This window comes from Peromyscus leucopus, chromosome 6 (genome assembly GCF_004664715.2).
Source record: "Peromyscus leucopus breed LL Stock chromosome 6, UCI_PerLeu_2.1, whole genome shotgun sequence".
Taxonomy (NCBI): Eukaryota; Metazoa; Chordata; class Mammalia; order Rodentia; family Cricetidae; genus Peromyscus; species Peromyscus leucopus.
Genome location: NC_051068.1, coordinates 116525485 through 116547537, shown reverse-complemented (window position 1 = coordinate 116547537; position 22053 = coordinate 116525485). Strand labels below are relative to the sequence as shown.

The window sequence follows — 22053 nt, the reverse complement described above, 5'->3', positions numbered from 1 at the left end:
GTGATAACTATACAGGTGACATCACGGTGATGAGAAAAATGCAATAGTGGGAAGAAGCCAATGTTAGAGAGGAGAAAGAGCTAGGTGACCTCTTGATCCAAAACAGAATGCATGGCTCATTATTTCAGGGTGTTTGCTTTTGTTGAGCAGTTTCAGGAAATTCTACTCAAATTTAAAGCAAGGTTTGTAGCTTCCAGTGATTACCTTATAGCCTTCTTCACCATACTCTCCTCTCTCTCCTTGTTCCCCCATTGGCCCCTACAGAGAGCACACACAGACAGTCAATTTCATGGCTGTAATTCCTGAGTGCAGATGCTACAATTAGGGTGGTTTATTCTTTTGCCAAAAATATAGGGATCAGTGTATAGTGAATTCTTTAAGTCTGCTATGTAACTGAAAATGGTTGAATTTCAAGTGGTATCAAGAGTGCTACAAAATTTAAAACTTAATCAATTAACTTAATAATTTATACACAGTTGTCATATGATTTCAAAACTTTTATATTTAGTTATTAGAATTAATATAACAAATTATAGCACAGATATAATTAGTATGAGGTTCATTGCTAAACAGAATTATATGAATATATACTCATAATTATTCTGCTATGAAAAATATTGAAGAAATTATGTCTAATAAAACTGAATTTTATGAGTAAAATATCATATTATAAATCTTGTAGATTTCTTAATGTTAAATGGATTGAAATTTATGTAAGACTTAATTCCATTTACTTTACAGGCTTCTTCAACTAAACTAACAAAATAAGACTTATTTTTTAAATACTTATATAAATTTTTTGATATGGTAAACCATTCAAGTTATAATCTTTAAAAATTGCATAGAGTATTAGTTATCATATACTAGAACTTCCTGTCTGAACAGAAACTTAAATTGAAATAAGTTGGAAAAGCAGGAAATATTCTAGACTGGTCATTATAGACTACTGATAGATAAAAATCACCTTACTCCTAGACGAATAGTGAGTAGGCATAATGCAAAGAGAAGCTCTGCTCCTCCCTTATTCTGGGTATCTGGTTTAAGTCCCATGCCTGTCTCATGTCTACTGGGAAATCCCACCATAACTGATTTTACTTTAAGTGCACAGGTATTTATTATATTTTAGCAGACAGTCTTTGATTGACATTCCCAAACCTGGGAAAACAAATACTACTATTCTCCACTTGGCTATTTTCTGTTTATTGGATAACTTTTATATAATTTTCATATATTTCCCCCTAAGTCAGTGATTCTCAACCTTTCTAATGCTGTGACCCTTTTGTATAGTTCCTCATGTTGTAGTGACACCAACCATAAAGTTGCTACTTCATAACTGTAATATTGCTATTGTTATGAATCATAATGTAAATATCTGATATACAGGGTATCTGATATGTGACTTCCATGAAAGGACTGGATGACCCAAAGGGGGCGTGACCTGCAGGTTGAGAACTGCTGCTCTAAGTGGTTTAGATAGATTAAAACATATTTCATGGCCGGGCAGCAATGGTGCACACTTTTAATCCCAGCACTCGGGGACTTATGTATTTTTTCAGATCTAAGATTTTTACATTATTTAGATGGTATGGAGATAAATATTGGTTTACTATAAAGCCAAGTTATAAAACTAACCAAATAAAACTTTGAAAAGATATAATTAGCATTGAAAGTTTCTGATTGAATTCCATCCTGAGGGACCATAATAATTTTAGAAAAGACCTACTGGTTCACCTCGAAGCCCAGGAGGTCCTAGGACTTTGTTGTCTTCTCCTGGGTATCCCTAAAATGAAAATAGTAATTTATTAAACAAAGAAAGTACACTCAAAATATTCTGTCATATTCTGTCATTTTCTAATGTGTTTTTTACTTTATTTAAGTGGAAATGTTATAGCTAAGAATTTAAGTGTATATTTTGTATACAGTTCTAGTTTGTATATTGTGGAATATTTAGCTATGTAAAGATGTGTTACATCTGTTTATGCTGTGGGGTATTTAATTATGTAAATGTGTTCCATTTGTTTATGCTGTAGAATATTACTTTAACTGCATGAAGATGTGTTACGATTGTTTCTGCTTCATTTGTTTAATAATGTAAGGTTGTGTTACATTTGTTTATGCTGCATTAGTTTAATTATGTAAAGATATGTTTGTATTTGTTTAATTTTGCTGCCTAAGGCACCTGATTCTCTAGTAAAAAGCTGAATGGCCAATAGCTAGGCAGAAGAGGGATAGGCAACGCTGGCAGGCAGAGAGAATAAATAGAAGGAGAAATCTAGGCTTGAGAAGAAGAACGGGAGAAGAAGGAGAGGAGAGAACAAAGGAGAAACGAGGGAGACGCCCAGGGCCAGGCAGGCAGCTGCCATCCAGCAGACACAGAGTAGGACATAGAGAAACAAAGGTAACAAGCCCCAAGGTAAAAGGTAGATAAAGACAAACAGTTTAATTTAAGTTAAAAGAGCTAGCCAGAAATGAGCCTAAGCTAGGCTGAGCATTCATAACTAATTAGACATCTCTGTGTTGTGATTTGGGAGCTGGATGGTGGCCCCAAAATAAATCCCGATACAGTATATGGTTCTTGGAAGTAGTAATCTGTTTTAATTACATAGAATGCATCTTAGGAATTTTCTCAACATGTAGACTTTCAATTAAATCATAAACTGAGTAATGCTATAGTTTATTACTAACTCATTTGGAAATTTAATTCTAAGTTAATATTTATATGCTATGGTCATTTCATCCAGTACATCACATCTTCTTTCAATAAATAATTTTGCTTTTATGAAACTGTGTATCACAAAGTACCTTCACACACACTGTCTCACCTCAATCTTTAATTAATCTATGAAAGATATTTTAATAATTTATTTGAATTTTAATTCCTTAGTATTTGTATCCTCCTAGAATTTGCAAATTTTCTAACTTGTAAAGTGGTTCTTCTATCTCTTGCAATATTTCTATGCATTCATTTAGAAAGAAATCGTAGATTTAATACATAATTTTGGAATTAAAAGGACAATACACACACACACACACACACACACACACACACACACACACACACCTTTTCTCCTTTAGGTCCTGGCAATCCAGAGGGTCCTGGTTGACCTTGCTGGCCCTATAAAAAGAGGAACAAGTAGAGAGACAGTTCCAGATCACATGGACATGTGCCACATAATGCTGCCAAGCCCATGTTACTAGACATTGCAGTGTTCTGAGAAGAAAAGTAAGACACACTTTATAGGACGTTGAGAATTAAATACATCACAATGCTTTATCAAGGAAAACAAACCTTTATAAATAACAGGGTTTACTTTTTTATTTTCTTAAATTTATTAGAACTTTCATTTTTTTGGTGGTGTGTTAGGTGTTAGACATATATATGATATATGATAGTGAAGGTGTAAAACCCAGTGTGAAGCTCCACAATGGCCATTCTGACTGTACAGATGTTTTTTGAGATGTGTAGACATTGGGTCTAATCTCATTGCATGATGTTTTTTATTTGCATGCGTTTTTATAATAAATTTTAATAAGGGAAAGTGAATCTTAATTTGCACATTTGGAATATAATATGAACTAAAAATACTTTCTTGCCTGTGAATAAAAATATATATATTTAAAATTAGAAATGTTTACTCTGTATCCTGGTATTCCTGGTTCTCCATCAGGTCCCATCAATCCTAATGGACCCTAAAAATCAAAATAAATATGAGAGAGAAAATGAACAATTGTTTGAATCATTTAGCATCTGTGTCTATTACTGAAACCTTTACCTTAGATTTTCTACCTGGCATAATTGGGAAGACATAAACATGACACCCCCAATTTTTGTCTGTGTTTCTTCTGAACGGCAGAAGTCCCACAAACAATGTTTCTGGCTCATTTCTGGTATGTGTCCATTAAAAAACATGCTCACTTATTGGGATACTGCTGGTCCCTAGAATGCAGTTCGTGTCTGTCAAAGTTTGTGGTCACTGGGTGTCAGAAAGTGGAGGCTGACAGTGTTTGATAGTGTGACTTTGGGATTCAGAATGGCTTCATCCTCATAGATGGTTCCAGATGGTTCCAGGAGCATGGCTTTAACGCAGGCCAAAGGTGATAGATTAGAAATACTGGCAACGTGTGTGTCATTACCATAGTAAGATTGTTGTTATCAGTATTTTACAGACAACCAAGCCATATAAATTAAAGACTGATCAGGAAATGTTCCTAATCTACTAAAAGTTGACTCCGACAGCTGAAAGACAGCTGAAGTATTGATAGTAAGAATGTCCTATTTCTCACAGCATCAGAGTTGGCACATGGGACTCTCCTGTTTGGGTCTCAAAGAGGAGGTAAGAAAATGAAGGACAGAATAGTTATGCGATTTGCTGTGTATTACACACTAAGCAGCTGTGGGTATCTGTGTGTAGTGTCACACCTGACCAAGCTGCTTCACCATAGCTCACATACAGTGCACAGTTCACTATATTCCTAAAAAAAAGTTCATGCTACAATTATTAATCACGAATTAGGAAATTTAGAGAGATTTAGATTGGAACATATTTCAGTTTGAGAAAGAACTATGAAAAGCCATTTTAAATAAGTAAGAATTCAGACATTATACGTTATGGGGATTTTTATAGTGGAATGTAATGATTCAGTCACAGTACTAACCGAAAGAAACACAAGAAAATTGCTAAGGCTTTTTACGAAGATTAGATTAGATTAAGATGAATGAATGACATGAGAAGGAAAGGAGATAGAGTGGGAAGCGATTTATTAGTTTAATTTAATTAATTCTGGAAGATAAGCATAGCTTCTGGACCAAAATATTGTGATATGAGGCAAAAATTAGGTCTGAGTATACGCAAAGAAGATCATTTCTGGTGTGCAAATGGTTTCAAAGAAGTTTCAAATTCTAAAATAAAGAGCTTGGAGGGCCCGGGTGGAGTCAACTTGACTAATTTGGGAACAGAGTCGGAAGCTTTTCCTGTTCCCCTGCTTGTTCTGGGTACCAGACAGTAGCAGCATTTCCTTAGAGGTTAAATGAGGCAGCCTGGGAACTGTGTCCAGAAAGGCAGGCATGACTGAAGGTGGCTGCTGGCTCAGAGAATGGATAATGGGAGCTGCTGCTCGGAGAAATAAAAAAGTGTGAAGCATAATGAAAACAGGGACCAGGCACCTTCGTGTATTTAAGAATATAATGTACCTAAGATATATTCCACCGAACATGGGCCCTACAAGAAGTGAAGTGCGTGGGGAGGATTCGGGAACTTCCTTAGAAATCAGTGGGAGAGTAAGGGAGGGCTCAGATTTGAGAAGCTTAGTGAATGTGCTTAATATAATAGAAATATGTGGAATTTCGTGCTCACAGGCCCATAGAAAACACGCAACTTTACAAATGTTTAGTACATAATGGCCTCAAACACAATTTTAATAAAGTTGTTCAAAGCAGGAATCAAATATTACATTCTCTGAATATGATGAGACACAGTTAGAAAGGAAGAAGAGACTTTAAAAAACAACAATCTACTTAAATCAAAAATTCTTTACAACAACTCTTCCTGAGAAGAAAACAAAATCTGGAATTACAGGCTATTTCTAAATGGATGCTGGGAAAACACTAACATAAAAATAAGAGAAATTTAGTCAGTGCCAGACAGAAAAGGTAGATTAAAATGTATTTACTAAACAAAGAACAAAGGGGCCTCCCTGTGGCCAGTAAACATTTGTAGGAGATTCTAATTTTTTCTAACATTTCAGCTATTTCATTATCTTTGGGTTAAGATTTTGAGGGGCTCTGAGGTGTCCAAGTGGCTTGTTTTCTAGTATTCTGTGTGTTTCTTTCTATGATTTGCACATCTGTTGGGATGGATGTGTCCCTTAGTTATATTTCTTTTTCAGTCTGTCTTTTATGTGTTTCTCTATCCTTATGTGAGTCTTCTTCCATGATACTAACTTTTGCTTAGAGGGAGAAGCAGGCAGCATTCACCCAAACAAAGATCTGACAACAGGCTGTCACTAAAATGCAATAAAACCATTTGAGCTTCACCTCAGTAAGGGAAGGACACAGAAGAGCCAGCACACTGTTAGTGTAAACGTGGAGTGGTCATAGGAGAGGACACAGAAGAGCCAGCACACTGTTAGTGTAAACGTGGAGTGGTCATAGGAGAGGACACAGACAAGCCAGCACACTGTTAGTGTAAACGTGGAGTGGTCATAGGAGAGGACACAGAAGCAGCACACTGTTAGTGTAAACGTGGAGTGGTCATAGGAGAGGACACAGAAGAGCCAGCACACTGTTAGTGTAAACGTGGAGTGGTCGGAGGGGGGGGAGGGGGGGGGGGGGGGACAGACTGTTGGAAGGTGGAGGGTAGGAGAGAACACAGAAGAGCCACTGTTAGTGTAAGTGTGGAGTGGTCATAGGAGAGAACACAGAAGAGCCACTGTTAGTGTAAGTGTGGAGTGGTCATAGGAGAGGACACCAGCACACTGTTAGTGTAAACGTGGAGTGGTCATGGAGAGGACACCAGCACACTGTTAGTGTAAACGTGGAGTGGTCGTAGGAGAGAACACAGAAGAGCCGGCACACTGTTAGTGTAAACATGGAGTGGTCATAGGAGAGGATACAGAAGAGTCAGCACACTGTTAGTGTAAACGTGGAGTGGTCGTAGGAGAGAACACAGAAGAGCCAGCACACTGTTAGTGAGCATGGCAAGGTGATTTTCAAACTCAGTGTGTTAATAAGAAGCAAAAGGAGGAGGAATGGGCAAGGGGGAAACAGGAAAAGCCCAAGAAACAAACAGTGCTGGGAGAACTCAGAATCTACGTGTGGAAGAATGAAAGTAAATCCCACATCTTTCTCCCTGCTCACAAACAAATTCAAAATGGATCACAGACCAGACTGTGATAACTCCAACTCTGATATAAACAAATGTTTTAGAACTTAGTAAAAATCAAAATCTCCTAGTTGAAACTGTCATTTAGGAAAGAAAGGAAAATTCTCTAAAGGGAGAAAGTGTGTTTTGAAATGATACCCGACTGTGAGACCTCAGGAGTTTCTCACTAGGGACAATTTCAGCTTCGCATCACAAGAGATCCAGTCAGTATGACTCTCCAAATTCCAGTCAATGTAATAAGTCAGAAGAACAAACAGAAACGTGAGAGCAATGAGTAAGTGAGAAGATGCCTCATGTTTTTCGTAGGAAGGCCAGGTGTTAGGAGGAACTGAGGAGCTGATAATAAAGTTCACAATGAGGTGGGCATCAGAGCCGGGGGTCTCTGAGGAAGGAACCATGCAGTGTCTGCTCTAACAGAACTCAACAGATGCAACAGCGTGATAGACAGAACAGGCTGCTCTGGACCAGAAATACACTGACTGTATGAAAGCACTGAATATTTGGGTTTAATTACAGTAAAAATAGCCTTACACTAAGTGGCAAATACACTGAGTATTCATTCACAGAATTAAGAAAACAAGAAGTGGGAGAAGACAAACATCTATCTTCCATAACTAAGAAAACAAACAAATATCCACATGGCTTAAAGAATTCAAAACGTTACAACTATATTAGGATAAGAATATGGAGGAAATACTTTAGGTGGAGACAGAATTTCTAATGAAGAATAAAATCCAGAAAATACAAAGGAAAATATTGACAACTTTGACTATTAAAATTAAAATGCTCTACGCATCAAAAGACACAAAAATAGATAATTGACAGAAATAGAATCATTTATAATTTATTTTGTAACATGTTTGACAAATTATATCATCACTTCAGATTTATGAGTAATGGTTGCAAATCAGCAAGAAAAAATACTCACCAAATAGAAATATGTGGTGTACACACACACACACACACACACACACACACACACACACACCACACACACGTCACACACACACGTCACACACACATGTCACACACACACGTCACACACACACGTCACACACACATACACACGTCACACACACACACGTGTATATATATATATGAATTAATGGGAAATTTTCATTGGAAAAAGTATATATTACATAGTTACAAGGGAAATTTAAATATTAAAGGAAAAATTATATATATTCTCATTTATCAGATTATCAAACACTAAATGAATTAATATGAATATGGACAATGGGGCTGTAGCTTTGGAAAATGGACTTAGCAGGCTCTGTGTATATTTGTGCATCTATAGTTATATGTAACAATAATAATCAAGGAAAAGGAATCCATAAGTTTGAGAGGGAGTTGGGGGCATGGGAGAGGTTGGAGGGAGGGGACACCGGAAGGAAAGAGAAGAGAGGAACTGATGTAATTACATTTTAATTAAAAATATATTAAAAGACATTTTAAGATGAATGCTTTTACAGGAAAAATTCCAAAGTAGAAGCTTACATTAAAGGCAATATTTTGGACTGTATTAATTCTTATGTTCATTAAAAATTAATCACATTATATAATGTTTTTAAAACATAGGCAAAAGGCAGAGAAACAGTGACATAAAATGACCTAAGGCTTGGGTGTTGAGGTGTCAATAAATAATGGCAAACTTCCTTAAGAAAGCAAACAGTATGCAAGGGTCTCTGAAGGCCTGGTGACAGGCCTGGCATGGAATATTTAAATGGAGATGAAGTTAATGCACCTCCAGGTTATAAATAAGTTCATGGAATAGAAGATTATCTTTTAAATATCATTCTTTCACACTGTCATTTTCTGAGCAGGTCAAGTGCACACCAGTCCCACAGTTTTGCTGCCACAGGTTCAGAAGCGTCATGCTTCAGCTCCCCATGTCAGGCAAAGTTCATGCAAAAGATGAGATATAAATAGCTGTTGGGCAGATTCCTCCCAGCTGTTTAGAAAGATAATCTCAAGTTAAGGCAGAACGGGTCCAAACGGTGAATGGAAACACATTTCAAGTTCACTTAATTTTCAAAGCAATTTGCCAACCTGACATCAGCTTCAGACAGATATTAAATCCTGATTTTGAAGTGCTCAGTGTATAAACTTTCCTACTTAACTTTGGAGTTAAAATCAGATTTTTAAAACCTCATTTCATATTTTATTTCCATTTTCAATTTTCCCTTTCCTTTTGCATGTCCAAAACCCACTAAGCTGTTTAATACTGTGGAATGCCTGCGATTCCCGCCATCCCACAGAGGTAGATTATTTTCAATGGAACCTTTGCATCCTCTGTAAAGTCAATCAAGGATGACGCCCTACGAGCATGGATACAGTTCTTTTCCATCCACAGTGACTCAGTGCTGAAAAGAAATCAAATACTGACCACAGCACCTCTTGTTCCTCGGGCGCCCTTAGGGCCACTTTCCCCAGCCTTTCCAGGGGAGCCTCGGCTTCCAGCTTCTCCCACGGGTCCTATTTGTCCTTTATCACCCTGTGGATGACATTAGCATGACTGAAAAGAAATGTATTAATTTATTTAACTATATCATATGCTTGAATGACTCTATAGGATACTTGGAAAGCAGAGTTCTATGGAGTATGGTTATTGGTATTGTTTGCCTTGATTTGTGAGACAGAGTCTCACTGTGTGCCTTGTGCCTACTATATAGACCAGGTTGGTCTTGACTTGTGGGTGATCTTCCTGTTTCTGCTGTCTGACTAGTGGGATTACAGATGCATGTTATCACATCTGGCCTGAAGAAACTCCTATCACATATTGTTTGAAAAATAATAACAATTTTGAAAAGAGACTAAAAAGTCTTTTAAAAAAAAAAAAAAACAAGCAGGAACTATATAACATGTTCAGGATGAGTCCTATGTTACCAACTTTCAAATGTATTTTGGTACATACATCTCTCTCTCTCTCTCTCTCTTGCATGTGTGTATTATAATCATGAGAAAACAGGACTCATGAAATGTCCATTTCTAGAGAACTTCAGCATCCCAAAGGTCTACTGCATGCAGAAAGAAGTGAACACACAGCTCTGGATTTTCAGGATCATCTCTCACTGCTCACAGCATGCCTGCAAGAATCCCTGTTATTTCTTACGTCACTTCACAGCCTTCAGACACTTGTGTTTCTGGCGTCACACTCACAAGCCCTTGTCTTTGACAGGTGATCACAAGCTACATTTTTATTGTTTTCATTCCTTTTCTCAAAACAAGAACCAGCCTGTGCTGTGGGATGCCTTTCTGTATGCTGTGAATATGTGTGGCTCCCATTGGATAATAATTAAAGCTGTTTTGGCCTATGGCAAGAAAGCTTACAGACAGACAGGAAATCCAAGCAGAGAGACAGAGAGAAGAAGGGTGGAGTCCAAGAAGACACGAGCCTGCCACTGAAGGAGCAACAAGATATCAGCAGACCCGTAATGCCACGGCCATGTGGCAACATATAGATTATAGGAATGGGTTGAGTTAAGTTAGAAGAGCTAGCTAGCAAGATGCTATAGGCCATACAGTTTGTAATTAATATATGCCTCTGAATGATTATTTTATAAGTGGCTGCAGGACCGTGGGTGGTGGGAGAGATTTGTCCTGACTGTGGGGCCAGGCAGGACCAGAGAAACTTCTGGCTACAAGCCTGCTTTATTATTAATACTCAAGATGAGAAAAAGACAGTAAACCTGTAATCAGTCAGGATACTTGAGGCATTCCTGACAGCTCACAGGATTTATTTCACTTTTCTAGGGCAGTGATGATTGTTGTTAAGACCCACACTGTCTCTAATGCTGATTTCACTAGGGGTTTCCTGGTGCTTCCTGTGTTGTGTTGTGTTGTATTGTGTGTGTACGTTCTTTTCCTCTCTCTCTGTATCTCTGTATCTCTGTATCTCTGTATCTCTGTATCTCTGTATCTCTCTCTCTCTCTCTCTCTCTCTCTCTCTCTCTGTATGTGTGTGTGCATGCCATTGTTTGTGTGTGTCTCTCTGTGTGTATTGATTTGGACCAAATCTTGTCAGTCAGTCACAAGGCTCCCAAATCTGATACTGATGTTAGTTGCATTACCATGCATCATGAAAGAGACTTCATGATGGGGGTATTTTTACAGTTAGAAATGGTAACAGCTTTTCTTAGCCTTCTAGTGACTAAAACTGATAAGGATGGCTCAGGTATAGAACTGGACTTTTGGGGAAACACAGATTAAAGTTAACTGTGTGAGTGTGTCCTCAACTGTCACAGTCCATTGGAAAGACTGTTACCATACTTCACCAATACTGAGACAAATGATAAGATACAAAGATACATTTTAAGAGTAACATAATAGGATCTCACAAATATATCAAGGGCTTTGTTTGTTTGGAAAAAGACAAAATAAGCAATGAAAAACATTCTTTTTTCTTTTTTTTTTTTTGATTTTTCGACACAGGGTTTCTCTGTGTAGCTTTGCGCCTTTCCTGGAACTCGCTTTGGAGACCAGGCTGGCCTCGAACTCACAGAGATCCGCCTGCCTCTGCCTCCCGAGTGCTGGGATTAAAGGCATGTGCCACCACTGCCCGGCCGAAAAACATTCTTGATTTCTGTGTTTTGTTACAGGAGAAAGGCAAGACAAATCAACCTTTTAAGTTAAGAAACCATTCCTAATTAGCCTAGAAAGATGAGTAATCCCACTATCTCCCTCAGATGTTTTAATAAAATTGTTCTCAAATGGCCCAAATAAAATGATATTTTCATTTTATATTTTTCCCTGTCTGTAGCTTTTTGGTAAATAAGAGACAAAGGAAAGAAAGCTAAGATTAGCTTTCCAAACTGTAAAGTGGAAAATCTGTCCTCAGACAATGACTGTAATAGGCATTCCTATCAAATGAAGTAGTCACTAACCCTGTATGCTTTACTACCCCATTTACAAGTCTCTGTCACCTTATTTCTGATGCAAACACAACCATCACAGTACTCTGCAGACCTCTGGGCATGAGAGGGAAGAAAGTTCATGCAAAAAGATAGTTTAAAAAATTACCTTTTTCCCTGGTCGGCCTCTTTGTCCTGGGGTTCCCACAATTCCATCTGGTCCCTGATCATTTGATATAAAAAAGAAATAAATGTTTAAAGAAAAAAGTTTAGGCTTTAAATACTTCTATCAGATAATCATCGAAATAAACACTAAATATAAATGAAGGTTATTTTTCAACACTATTATTTCTATAGTTGTTCTTAAAAAGGTCACAGTGATTAAAAGGCAGAGTTGTTACCAAGCTATAAACTTTATAAACTTGACCCACACACATGGGTCAACATAAACTTTAAACTATTCTTTAGGAAAGAAGTTTCTTGGAATATAGTTGCTTAAATTAATGAGAATGTAGTGAAAGTGTACCCAAATGCATTCAAATTAACATTTTAGCGAGCTTCATTTAGCTTGGCATTTTGTTGAAAGAACAAGCTTATAAAAAATATCTACTACATGGTCAAGACAAGTCTCAAAATATCACTGAAGTGGAGAATATTAAGGAGATAAATAGGGGATTGAAAAGGGTTAGAGAAAAAGGAAAGTCAGGGAGGGAAGGAGGCAGTCATAGTAATCTAAAGTAATATTTTAATTTCAGCTGGTAATTTGTTTAGTTTGCAAAATAGAGGTTTTCAAACAGGAGTGGGGTGCTCTACGAAGTTTTGTATCAACAATGAATAAGTGTAACCTATAGTGAGCCAGGCTGCCAGTCCTAAAACGGGTAATAATTACAGCTTTCTTTTCATTAGCTGGAAATGAAAATGGAAATTTCAAATTTGTGTCCCCCTAAGCTTGGCAAGCTTATGCAGACAAGAAATAAATGGTGGTTTACCACGGTGCTATGCAGGCCCTTGATAAATATTTGTTGAATGAATAAACAGATCCCCAAGGAAGTGACTCACGCCCTACACTTCCCAGCAAACACCATTCCAGCCTCCCTCACTGAGTCGTGTTCTATTGCTGTATTACAGCTGCATCCAGAGGTAGAAATGACAGCTGCACCATGTAGAGGACTTTTTGTTGCAGATAAGTAAATCACTTTCCAAAAGAAACTGATTAATCTGCATCGAGTTTTAAGTGTCGGGCTTTTGTGGTTCAGGTTTTTAGTTGCCACATAGCCCTGACAAATTGCTTAATCTATTAAAGGTCTCTGGGGGTTAGAGAGATGGCTCAGCCATTAAGAGTGATTGCTGCTCTTGCAGAGGACCCAAGGTGGCCTAAACAGTTACCTGACTCCAGGTGATCCTAGCCCTCTGTCCTCCGTGGGCACCCATGTGCATATGCCCACAACAAATACACATACTCACAAATAACTTAATTTTTTTTCTTTTTAATTTTTGTGTCTTTCACATCACGTCTCCCAATCCCACCCACCTCCATCTCTCACCAAAATAAAACAAAACAAAATTTAAGAGAAAAAAAAAAAGGAAGGGAAAAATCTCGTTCTAGAAGCTTCAGTATGACACAGTGAGTTACACAGTAAGCCCCTTTACCCATACATTTTTACATGCAGGCATGTAGGGTGTCAGTCCTGTGGACCCAGGGATGCAGGATCTTCACAATATAAGGTAGCAACGGGAAGTCCAGGAAGAGTCCCAGTGAGGGCCCCGTGGTGGTAGTGCAGCAGGGACCAGGGGCCTCGAACCAGACCAATGACTCTTTGCGATAAATGCTTGCATGTAAAAAAAATTTTTTTCTAAAGTAGGACTCTGTTTACTCCTTAAATAAAAGAAGGATCTAAAACAAAGCAAAACAAAACAAAACAAAAAACCAAAAACTAAAACAACCAAAAACAAACAAAAGGCCAAAATAACCTCTTGGAAGGGTCACTAAGACACAGTGAGATTACATAAAGCTTGGAAAGTATTGGCTTATAATGAAGGGCTCAATAAAGTTAGTTTTCACTAATTTCTGCCCTTTAAGTATATTATGCAGTATTTAAACACATATAAAGACAATAAAAATACAATGAAAGCCTATGTGCTTACTACCCATGTTAAAGGAAAAGATCAGCACTCACATATGGAATTGGAGTGAAGTACAACATCCACTTTTCACAGGGGTGGGGTGGAGGGTGGGGTGGGGGCTGGGCAGTGCAGTCATTGTCTGGAACTCTGCTATTCCTATGCATTTCTTTACACAATATGGCATGCCTCTCGATCCTCACACAGTATGTCATTACTCTGCATCTTTAAACTTTGAGTGGTGTTGGACTTGGTGTCTTCTGACACTTCCAGCATTCTGACTCTTTGCTTTTGCCATTATCCATTGTGTCTTCAATCTGTTCACATTTTTTAACTGCTACAGATTCCATGTATGGTCAAACACAGTTTAACCATGTTTCCTAGTGACTAGATTTCCTTTTACTTGACAATGTTGCTATAAGTATATCTGCTCATTACCTTGCCAAGGTTTTTTTCTTCTTGAGTTGAATTGCTGGCTTGTATTTAGCTAGTGTTTGTGTGTGTGTGTGTGTGTGTGTGTGTGTGTATGTGCGCGTGTGTGTGTGCGTGTGTGTAAGACTTTTTTTCCTGTGTGGGCAATCAGTTATAATACTACAATTTATTGTACGGATCTTTTCCTTATTAATACATAATGCATACTCAAATGATCAAACATCAAGTTGCAAAGACTCAGATCCTTTTGTAGGATATTTCCTATTGATGTCTGTAAACCATATAAAATTAACCATATCATGGTAACCTTGGCAATGCTCTGATATCACGTAGGTCTATTGTTTCATTTGCCTCCCTCTCCAAGCATCCTTGGGTTGTTCTTTAAAACTGTCTTGATATTGTTGATATTGGCTCTTTAATCTTCAGTACAAACTTTGAGTTAATTTTTATCGACCAAGTTATATTAAAAAAAATCCCATAGGGATTTTCCTTTTCCTTTTTTTTTGTGCTTAAGCATGGGTTTTATTAATCTTTTCTCTGAAACCTTATACACTATACATGACTAACTTCAGAAAGTAGAAATTAAAATCATTTATGTATAAACACATGTGCTTACACATATAAAACCAGGGTTTCTGTTGTATATTTGAGGTCAGTCAGACGACAGTCCCCACCACCCCAAGGAATTGAGAAAATCGTTAAAAAACAAAACAAACAAAAAACAACCAAACAATGAAACAACAAAATAGCAGATGAGGCTGAGGACATGGCTCAGTTCATGGTGGGATGCTTGCCTGGCACGCACAAGACCCACATAAACCAAGTGTGGGGTATACCTATAATCCCAGTACTAAGGAGGTAGACAGGGGGATCGAGAGTTCAAGGTCCTCAGTTACATGTTTGAGGCCAGTCTGGATAAATGAACCACTCTGAAAAACACAAATAAAGAACCAGATACTGAAGAATGTCTCTTCTGCTGTGAACAAACACCAGAACCCAGGGGTTTTCTATTGAGACTGTATTAAATGTAAATTGACTTAGAAAAGATTTCATGATAGTAAGTCTTCCTGTTCATGAATGTTAAATCTTTGTCCATATATTTAAGTCTTTTAGGTTTTATTTAGGTTGTATTGTTCTTAAACTGCAAAAATCTACAAATTTTACCAATATTCTGTTAAGACCTAATCCAAGGAGCTTAATTTTGTTGCTGATTATAATCAAAATTTTTTGGAAATAGTTTTCTAAGTAATTGGTGTTGGTAAAGAAACATAAAATCTAATTTTGAATATTAATGCTTCATTTGACATCATGATGAATTCTTACTAATTATAATTTATAGATTATCTATTTTGTTATGTTATACAAGTATTTCTATTTATTTTATATAAATACTATTATCAATATTAATCTGAGTAATATGGGAAGAAAGGAGGAGAAATGTCAATCTTAGCTCATTTCTTTGACATTTCTCCACTAAGTATAATAGTAAAAGTATTGATATTAAGTTTTAATAAATTTTTTTGTTTCATCTATTGGGGTGACTATGTTCCTGTGTTAAATTTCATAAAATATGTGACTCACATTTGTAACATCTTAAGATGTTAAAGTTTTGGTACAGTATTCATATGAGGGAACTCATAAACCTTTTGGGTGCATCAGTACTTTGAGGTGAAGTAAATTCACATATCTGCGTGACACCACCTGTCAACAACAGTGCGTTTGAGGCCTCCCTTCTTTATGGGAGTTCTTACAATGTGTGGGTCTGCAATGCATGATTAAATGAAGGGGTTGACATAGATAACAACCTCTGACTGAGGTGTTCCTTTGAAGATGAATTGCGCACTCATCTCTATTTTTAAACCTCCATTTTCACCTCATTTTCAAGTTAGTGACCTGGTCTCACAGCTCATTAAGATACAGTAGCAATCAAATTAGGAGTTGAAGTTATCTTTCCCTAACCTGACAGTACACCTGCTGTTTATTCACAGGCAGCTTCTGCCTCCTTTCTCTGACAGAGAAGTAGGATCCATTCCCTGGGGGAGGCCAGCTCCTTGCTTATGCTCTGGATCCCAGGCCTACTCACTTACCCAAGACCCATCCCTCTGAAAGAGCCCACTCTCTGACTGGGCTATCAGTATTTCTACTGAACGGGTCACCCCCAACTCCATTAACAGAGGTTTAAAGCTTCTTGGGAGAATCCTCAAGCTTCCATCTCTCCCTTTCTCTCCCCCTCTCCCTCCCTCCCTCCATTCATTCATTTATTCATTCATCACACATTCATTTATTTACTCCTGAAGTTTTCCAGAACTGTCTTTCCGGTTTTCTCCCCTTATGACAGAACTTTTTGAAAGTTGTGCTCATTCTTCTGATTGTTGATCTAATCTCTCATCTCTCTTCAGCTGGCCTTTTGTTCCCACCACTGAAACTGACCTCAGAGAGCCAAATCCAAAGGTGATTTTATTTGAAACATTTTTCATACTTATAACGTTTTAAAGCCTTTGTTTTCATTGTGACATTCCTCCCTGGTTTTCCACTTACATCTTAGATGAAGCTGTCTCCTCCTCTGTGCACCTTTTAATCCTGGAGAGGCCTCTTCTCTTTTACCCCCTTATGTGGTCTCCCCAATCCCCATGCTGTCAAATACCACCCGTATCCTCACAATTCCTAAATTAAGGCTGCCCAGATCATGGTACCCAATGACATCAGCTCTCAATGACATCCCCTCCTCCCACCCCTAAGCCTGGTCTCTCTTGGTCCTCCAATCTCTACTGAAATGGAGCAATACTTGGAAACACCATTAAAATATCTTCCTCCTTTGCCTATGTTAATACCAGTACTTCACCCTTTTTCAGTCTTAAGAGTTCATGTGCCCGCGGAGGGGGTGTCTTAAGAGAGGATGGTTCTAATTTCCTTTTCTTCATTTTTCAACAATTTACAAGTTCAGTCTGGAGTACCAGCACTCAAGCCTCTCCTGTGTGGAGGGACATACTGTCACTTTAAGGCTTCTACTAGAGGGTAAAGGGATATTAATATGACATAGAGGCAGTGAACAGAATTCTAGACCTCCACAAGGAAGAGCGAGAAGGGGTGGGGAAGGATGAACTGACTCTCACTGACTCTAAATTTCAGCCCCAGAGATCCTTCCGTTTCCATCCCCCATAGGGTTGGGGTTACAGCTTTTTACAAGGATGCTGGGGTTTTGAACCCAGGTCCCATGCTTGTGCAGTCTTACCCACAAGCCATCCCATGTGCATTTCCTGTCTATATTTAATATATGTTGTGTTGATACAGAAGTCATCTTGATTTTGAGTGGTGAAAGAACAGGCCAACTTGAGATTCCATCTTGATTATTTGAAATTTCATGAGAGTAGTTATTTTGCTTTTAGAAGGGCTGCTTTTCTTTAAACAAGTTCATTTATGGTATGAGGATTATATCAATTTATATTGTACAAAACACTTATTTCTAATGGAGTCCATTATCTTTTTGTCAGTGTCTATGGTCTTTCTTAAAGCTTTACCTAAGAAGTGTCTGCCTATCCCATGGCCATGAGGATTCACTCCCCACTTTCCTCTAAGGCTTTTACAGTTAGAGCTTTTGTATTCAGGCTTAGGAGCTTCTCTGTAGTGAGAAGAAGTGTGCAGCTTAAGTCTTTGCATACCAGTGGATCGACGCTCTAACATACTTCTTTAAAAGATGACTTTCCCCATCCTGGATTTGCCTTAGTGCATCACATGTTTTTCTCGTTCAATGCATTTTGTTTGTTTCCTTGAGTTTATTCCTTGATAGCTCATGGTATTAGACAATGTTAAACAAATGTGGAAATTATGAAGTGATTCTCACCAAAATTTTCAGTGTCCTCTCATCCACTCTGAATCAAATCTGCATTCCTTACTATGGCTTTAGAAGCCCCACATATTTTGCTTCCTATCTATTTCTTCAAATTTAAGGGAAACAAGAAACAAACCCCTGACTGTTCATTGTGCTGTGGCTGCTGTCTGGTTCAGCTGACTCACCTCCACCTCATGGCCCTTGATGCTCCACTACTCACAAAGGATCTTCTTTCAGTTCTTGGAATGATGGATGCTTTTTAATACTCCAGATCTGAGCTCAGTCAACCCCTGTTCAAAGAAGGTGTTAACTGATCCAGCAGGTTATGGTTTCTATCTGTGATGTTAGTTTTAACTGTCAACCTGACATAACCTAGAATCATCTGGGAGGAGAGAATCAGTTGAAGAATCGTCTAGATCATGTTAGCCTGTGGGTATGTCTTGTTGACCTTAACTGATATGAGAATACCTAGCCCCATGTGGGTAGCACATCCCCTAGGCAGGTGGCCCTGAACTGCATAAGAATGAAGGAACCTAGCTGAGCATAAGCAAGTAAGCTAGCAAGCAAGGATCCATGAGTTTATTATCTCTGCTTTTAACTGTGGATGTAACCAAGTCCTTGATTTCCCCCATGATGTAACCTAGAATTGTGAGCTAAAATAAGTCTTTTTTCATACGTTGCTTTTGGGTAGAGTATTTTATTGCAGCAACAGAAATTATTAGAACATAATCCTTAACTAATTTTCTTTCCTACTCGTAATCTGTTATTAATGACACTATCCATTAATATGTTTAAACTTCACATTTTTTGCTATTAACTTATTGATATCATTGCATTACTACAGTCTATATTGATCTCTCATCCACTGACTACAGTTTTTTGATCATGGACTTCACTACCCTTATTTTCCACTTTATGCCCAATTCTTAACAGAATTCTAGAATCACAAAAAGTACCAGAAACTGTCTGGACATGCGTGTTTTGTAGAATCATGCTCTGAAAGGCTGGATAAAACATTAGAAATCCAAGTGAATGTTGCTTTTTAAAGATTTCATTTTTAATTATAGTTAGGTGTATGTGTGTATATGTAGGTATGTGCATATGGGTATAGATGTCTGCTGAAGTCCAAAGTATCAGATTCCCTGGAGCTAGAGTTACAGGTGGATGTAAGCTGCCTGACATGGGGACTGAACTTCAGTCTTCTGCAAGAGCAGTTATGCTCTTAACTGGCAAGCCAGCTCTCCAGCCCACATGAAAGCTGTTTTAATGCCACAGAGCCTTCTCTTCTGAAGGAAATCTATGCAGAAGCTACATGTTAAGCAATGGAATGGGGGTCTTTTCTGACAGAAGTAGGACTAGCAGGAACAGAGCCATGTTAAGTCAACAGCCACACTGGGAATTTCTGCACAGCTTCAGCCTGTCATTCATGTAGTGGATATATAACATGTAAGACAGACTGGCTTGCCCAGAAATGCAGCTCTTGAGTGGGGAACCAGTGATTTGAAAACAGTAGGCAGAGCAGGGTTCCCATATCTATGATGCTTAGGCTAAAGCAATTCAGAACAAAACCTTAACCCCATAGTCACAGAGAACACTTATATGATAAGAATTAGATATCCTTTATCCCTGAATGTCACTTAATACCACCAATCCAAAATTTCTGATCAATTTGTTTTTCAGGGTTTCCAAGGAAACTCTTATTCTAACTTACACAGATCAAAAAAGCATATTTCAATAAGTCTAATTGAATTTTGCACTAAAAGAATAAAACAACATAATCTCATTTTAATATGCTCCATTTTGGAATTCATAGCTCCACATGTGTTTAGAGCTGAGATACCATTGTGGTAGAATCTTCAGCTGTGGATGGCCGACCATAAGTTAGACAGATGTTTCTTCTCTAGTAGAGATATGCATTCAGGCAATCGAGCATTTTGGATTAGAATTCATGCATAAAATATGCATGTTTTCTCTTCTGCCCAGGGAAGCAATACCTTGGATTTTGAATTTGTCAATTGATGTTTTCCTGTGCTTCGTCTATACAGATCTCATTCTCAGTCTTCCACAATGAAGGGCTTCTTTTTTGAAAAAAAAAAAAGTGATTTTCTTACATTCTTTTCCTTGTTTATTTTATAGAAATCGAAGTAGCATCTTTGTGACATTGCCCAAGGAATAATTTTAAAAGTGCAAAATAAAACCAACATCAGGCTGAGTGATTAAGCAATAGTTCCTTGGATCATAAAATTCTTTTGAAAAAAAAATATGCCACGGTATTTTTATTGAGTTTATAAGCTGAAAGGCATTTAAAATTCCAAAGAGAACAACAAAAAGAATAAAAAAGAAACACACATGTGTTGTTGCTAAAAAAAAAGTAACAAAGATGTGTACTGGGCAGAATTGGTCCTGGGAGACATTAGGACGCAGATGGGATCTGTGTTTATCATTTTCCATGCTCTGTTTGGAGCCTCTGTTCCATCTCTGTTCTTCCCATCCCCAGCTGTCACATGGCATCATCCTCAGAGTCCCTGCAGATGCTGTGCTGTGGTGTGCTTAGATCCATCTTTCCTACGTTCTCTGTTCAAGCTAGTTGTTTAAGAGTCTATGCTGAAGTATAAGTTACTGGAGATACACACATATAATCTTTATATATGTCTCTCTATATAAACATATACATAAACATATATATATATACACACATATATATACATATACATATGGACAAACACACCTTGTGAGTGTGTGCATGCACAAGCTGGAGAAAAAGCCACCTGTGCATACTAAACAAATGCTTTATCTCTAAGCAACATGCCCAGCTCTGAAGAACATCCACTTGTCAAGAATGAGCAGGAATCACAATTTCTTGGCACTATTTTGCTTCTTTACAGGTCCAGCCCTGGTGCTAATGGGAAAACTAATTCTCTAAAAATGATGAAGACTATCGAGAACCCTAGGAAGGTAAAACCCAGGACCCAAAGTGAGTATTTCAATGATGATGGGGATGCTGAAGTCAGAGAACAAAGGAATTGCTGTCAGCTTTGGCATCTGCTGCTGTATTGTGAGTCTAAATTTTTGTTTTCTGGTGAAATGAGGAATAATAACATAGATAGACTGTCAGGAGGATTCTATGAGAGGAGGTGAGTGAGTTCAAGTTGCTTAACCTCAGGGAGGATCCTTAAGGCATTGTGTGTGCTGTGATGAGATGTCAGGGCAGAGGAGAAATAGGCAATTTATCATGATGCTAGATCTGGAGGGAATAATCTCCACGTGCTGATATTTAAACATAGTGATGTTTCTGCTTTATCCACATTCTTTTTTTCTGTAATCAGTTAACCAATTTATGTATGTAAGTGTTTTGCCAGCATATACATATGCACATTACATGCATGTCTAGTGCCTGCAGAGGTCAGAAGATAATATCCCTGGAACTGGAGTTACAGAGAATGGTTATGAGCTTCCATGTGGGTCCTGGGAACCAAGCCTAGGTCCTCTGCAAGAACAGCAAGAACTATTTACTGCTGAGCCATCTCTCCAGTCCCTTTACCCTCATTCTTTAAATGCCAGTTAGAACTATGCTTGGGCCATCACCTATTATTTGAAGAGGATATCTGTTTTATTATATTACGTTAATGACATTGTAGCATTGTTTTCACTGTTACTAAAGGAACTGCAGAGGTGGCTAGCTGTGATTGACGAGATAGCCAGGTAGAGCTTCATTTACGGTATTTGTCATGGTTTTCAAGATAGCATTTTCAGGTTGGCGAGACAAACTGGGCTGAGCTGACTCGGGCAGGGGCACACCACTGACAAGACATTATTGATCTGGAGGTTTGGAGCCAGTGAAGAGACACACAGGAATAATACATAATGATGACCAGCATTATAAATCCCTGCTCTGCTTGCAGCCTGCCTGCATGGTTAATTCACCCACGGCTAGTTCCTC

The 22053-nt window shown here is 38.0% G+C and overlaps 1 protein-coding gene and 1 long non-coding RNA gene across 2 annotated transcripts in view; one reads left to right on the top strand and one right to left on the bottom strand.

The window, feature by feature from the left end:
* The window catches only part of LOC114698286, a 39467-nt gene extending 17988 nt beyond the window's left edge, over nucleotides 1-21479 (top strand). Inside the window, exon 6 of the long non-coding RNA XR_003735334.2 lies at nucleotides 20999-21479. This is a non-coding gene — a long non-coding RNA (uncharacterized LOC114698286). The remainder of the gene's footprint in view (nucleotides 1-20998) is intronic.
* Nucleotides 1-22053, bottom strand: part of Col24a1 (collagen type XXIV alpha 1 chain) — a 269283-nt gene that overhangs the window by 66216 nt on the left and 181014 nt on the right. Inside the window, 6 exon segments of the mRNA XM_037207167.1 lie at nucleotides 205-258; nucleotides 1724-1780; nucleotides 3062-3115; nucleotides 3637-3690; nucleotides 9268-9375; nucleotides 11901-11954. Of these exon segments, the coding sequence (XP_037063062.1) occupies nucleotides 205-258; nucleotides 1724-1780; nucleotides 3062-3115; nucleotides 3637-3690; nucleotides 9268-9375; nucleotides 11901-11954 (381 nt within the window).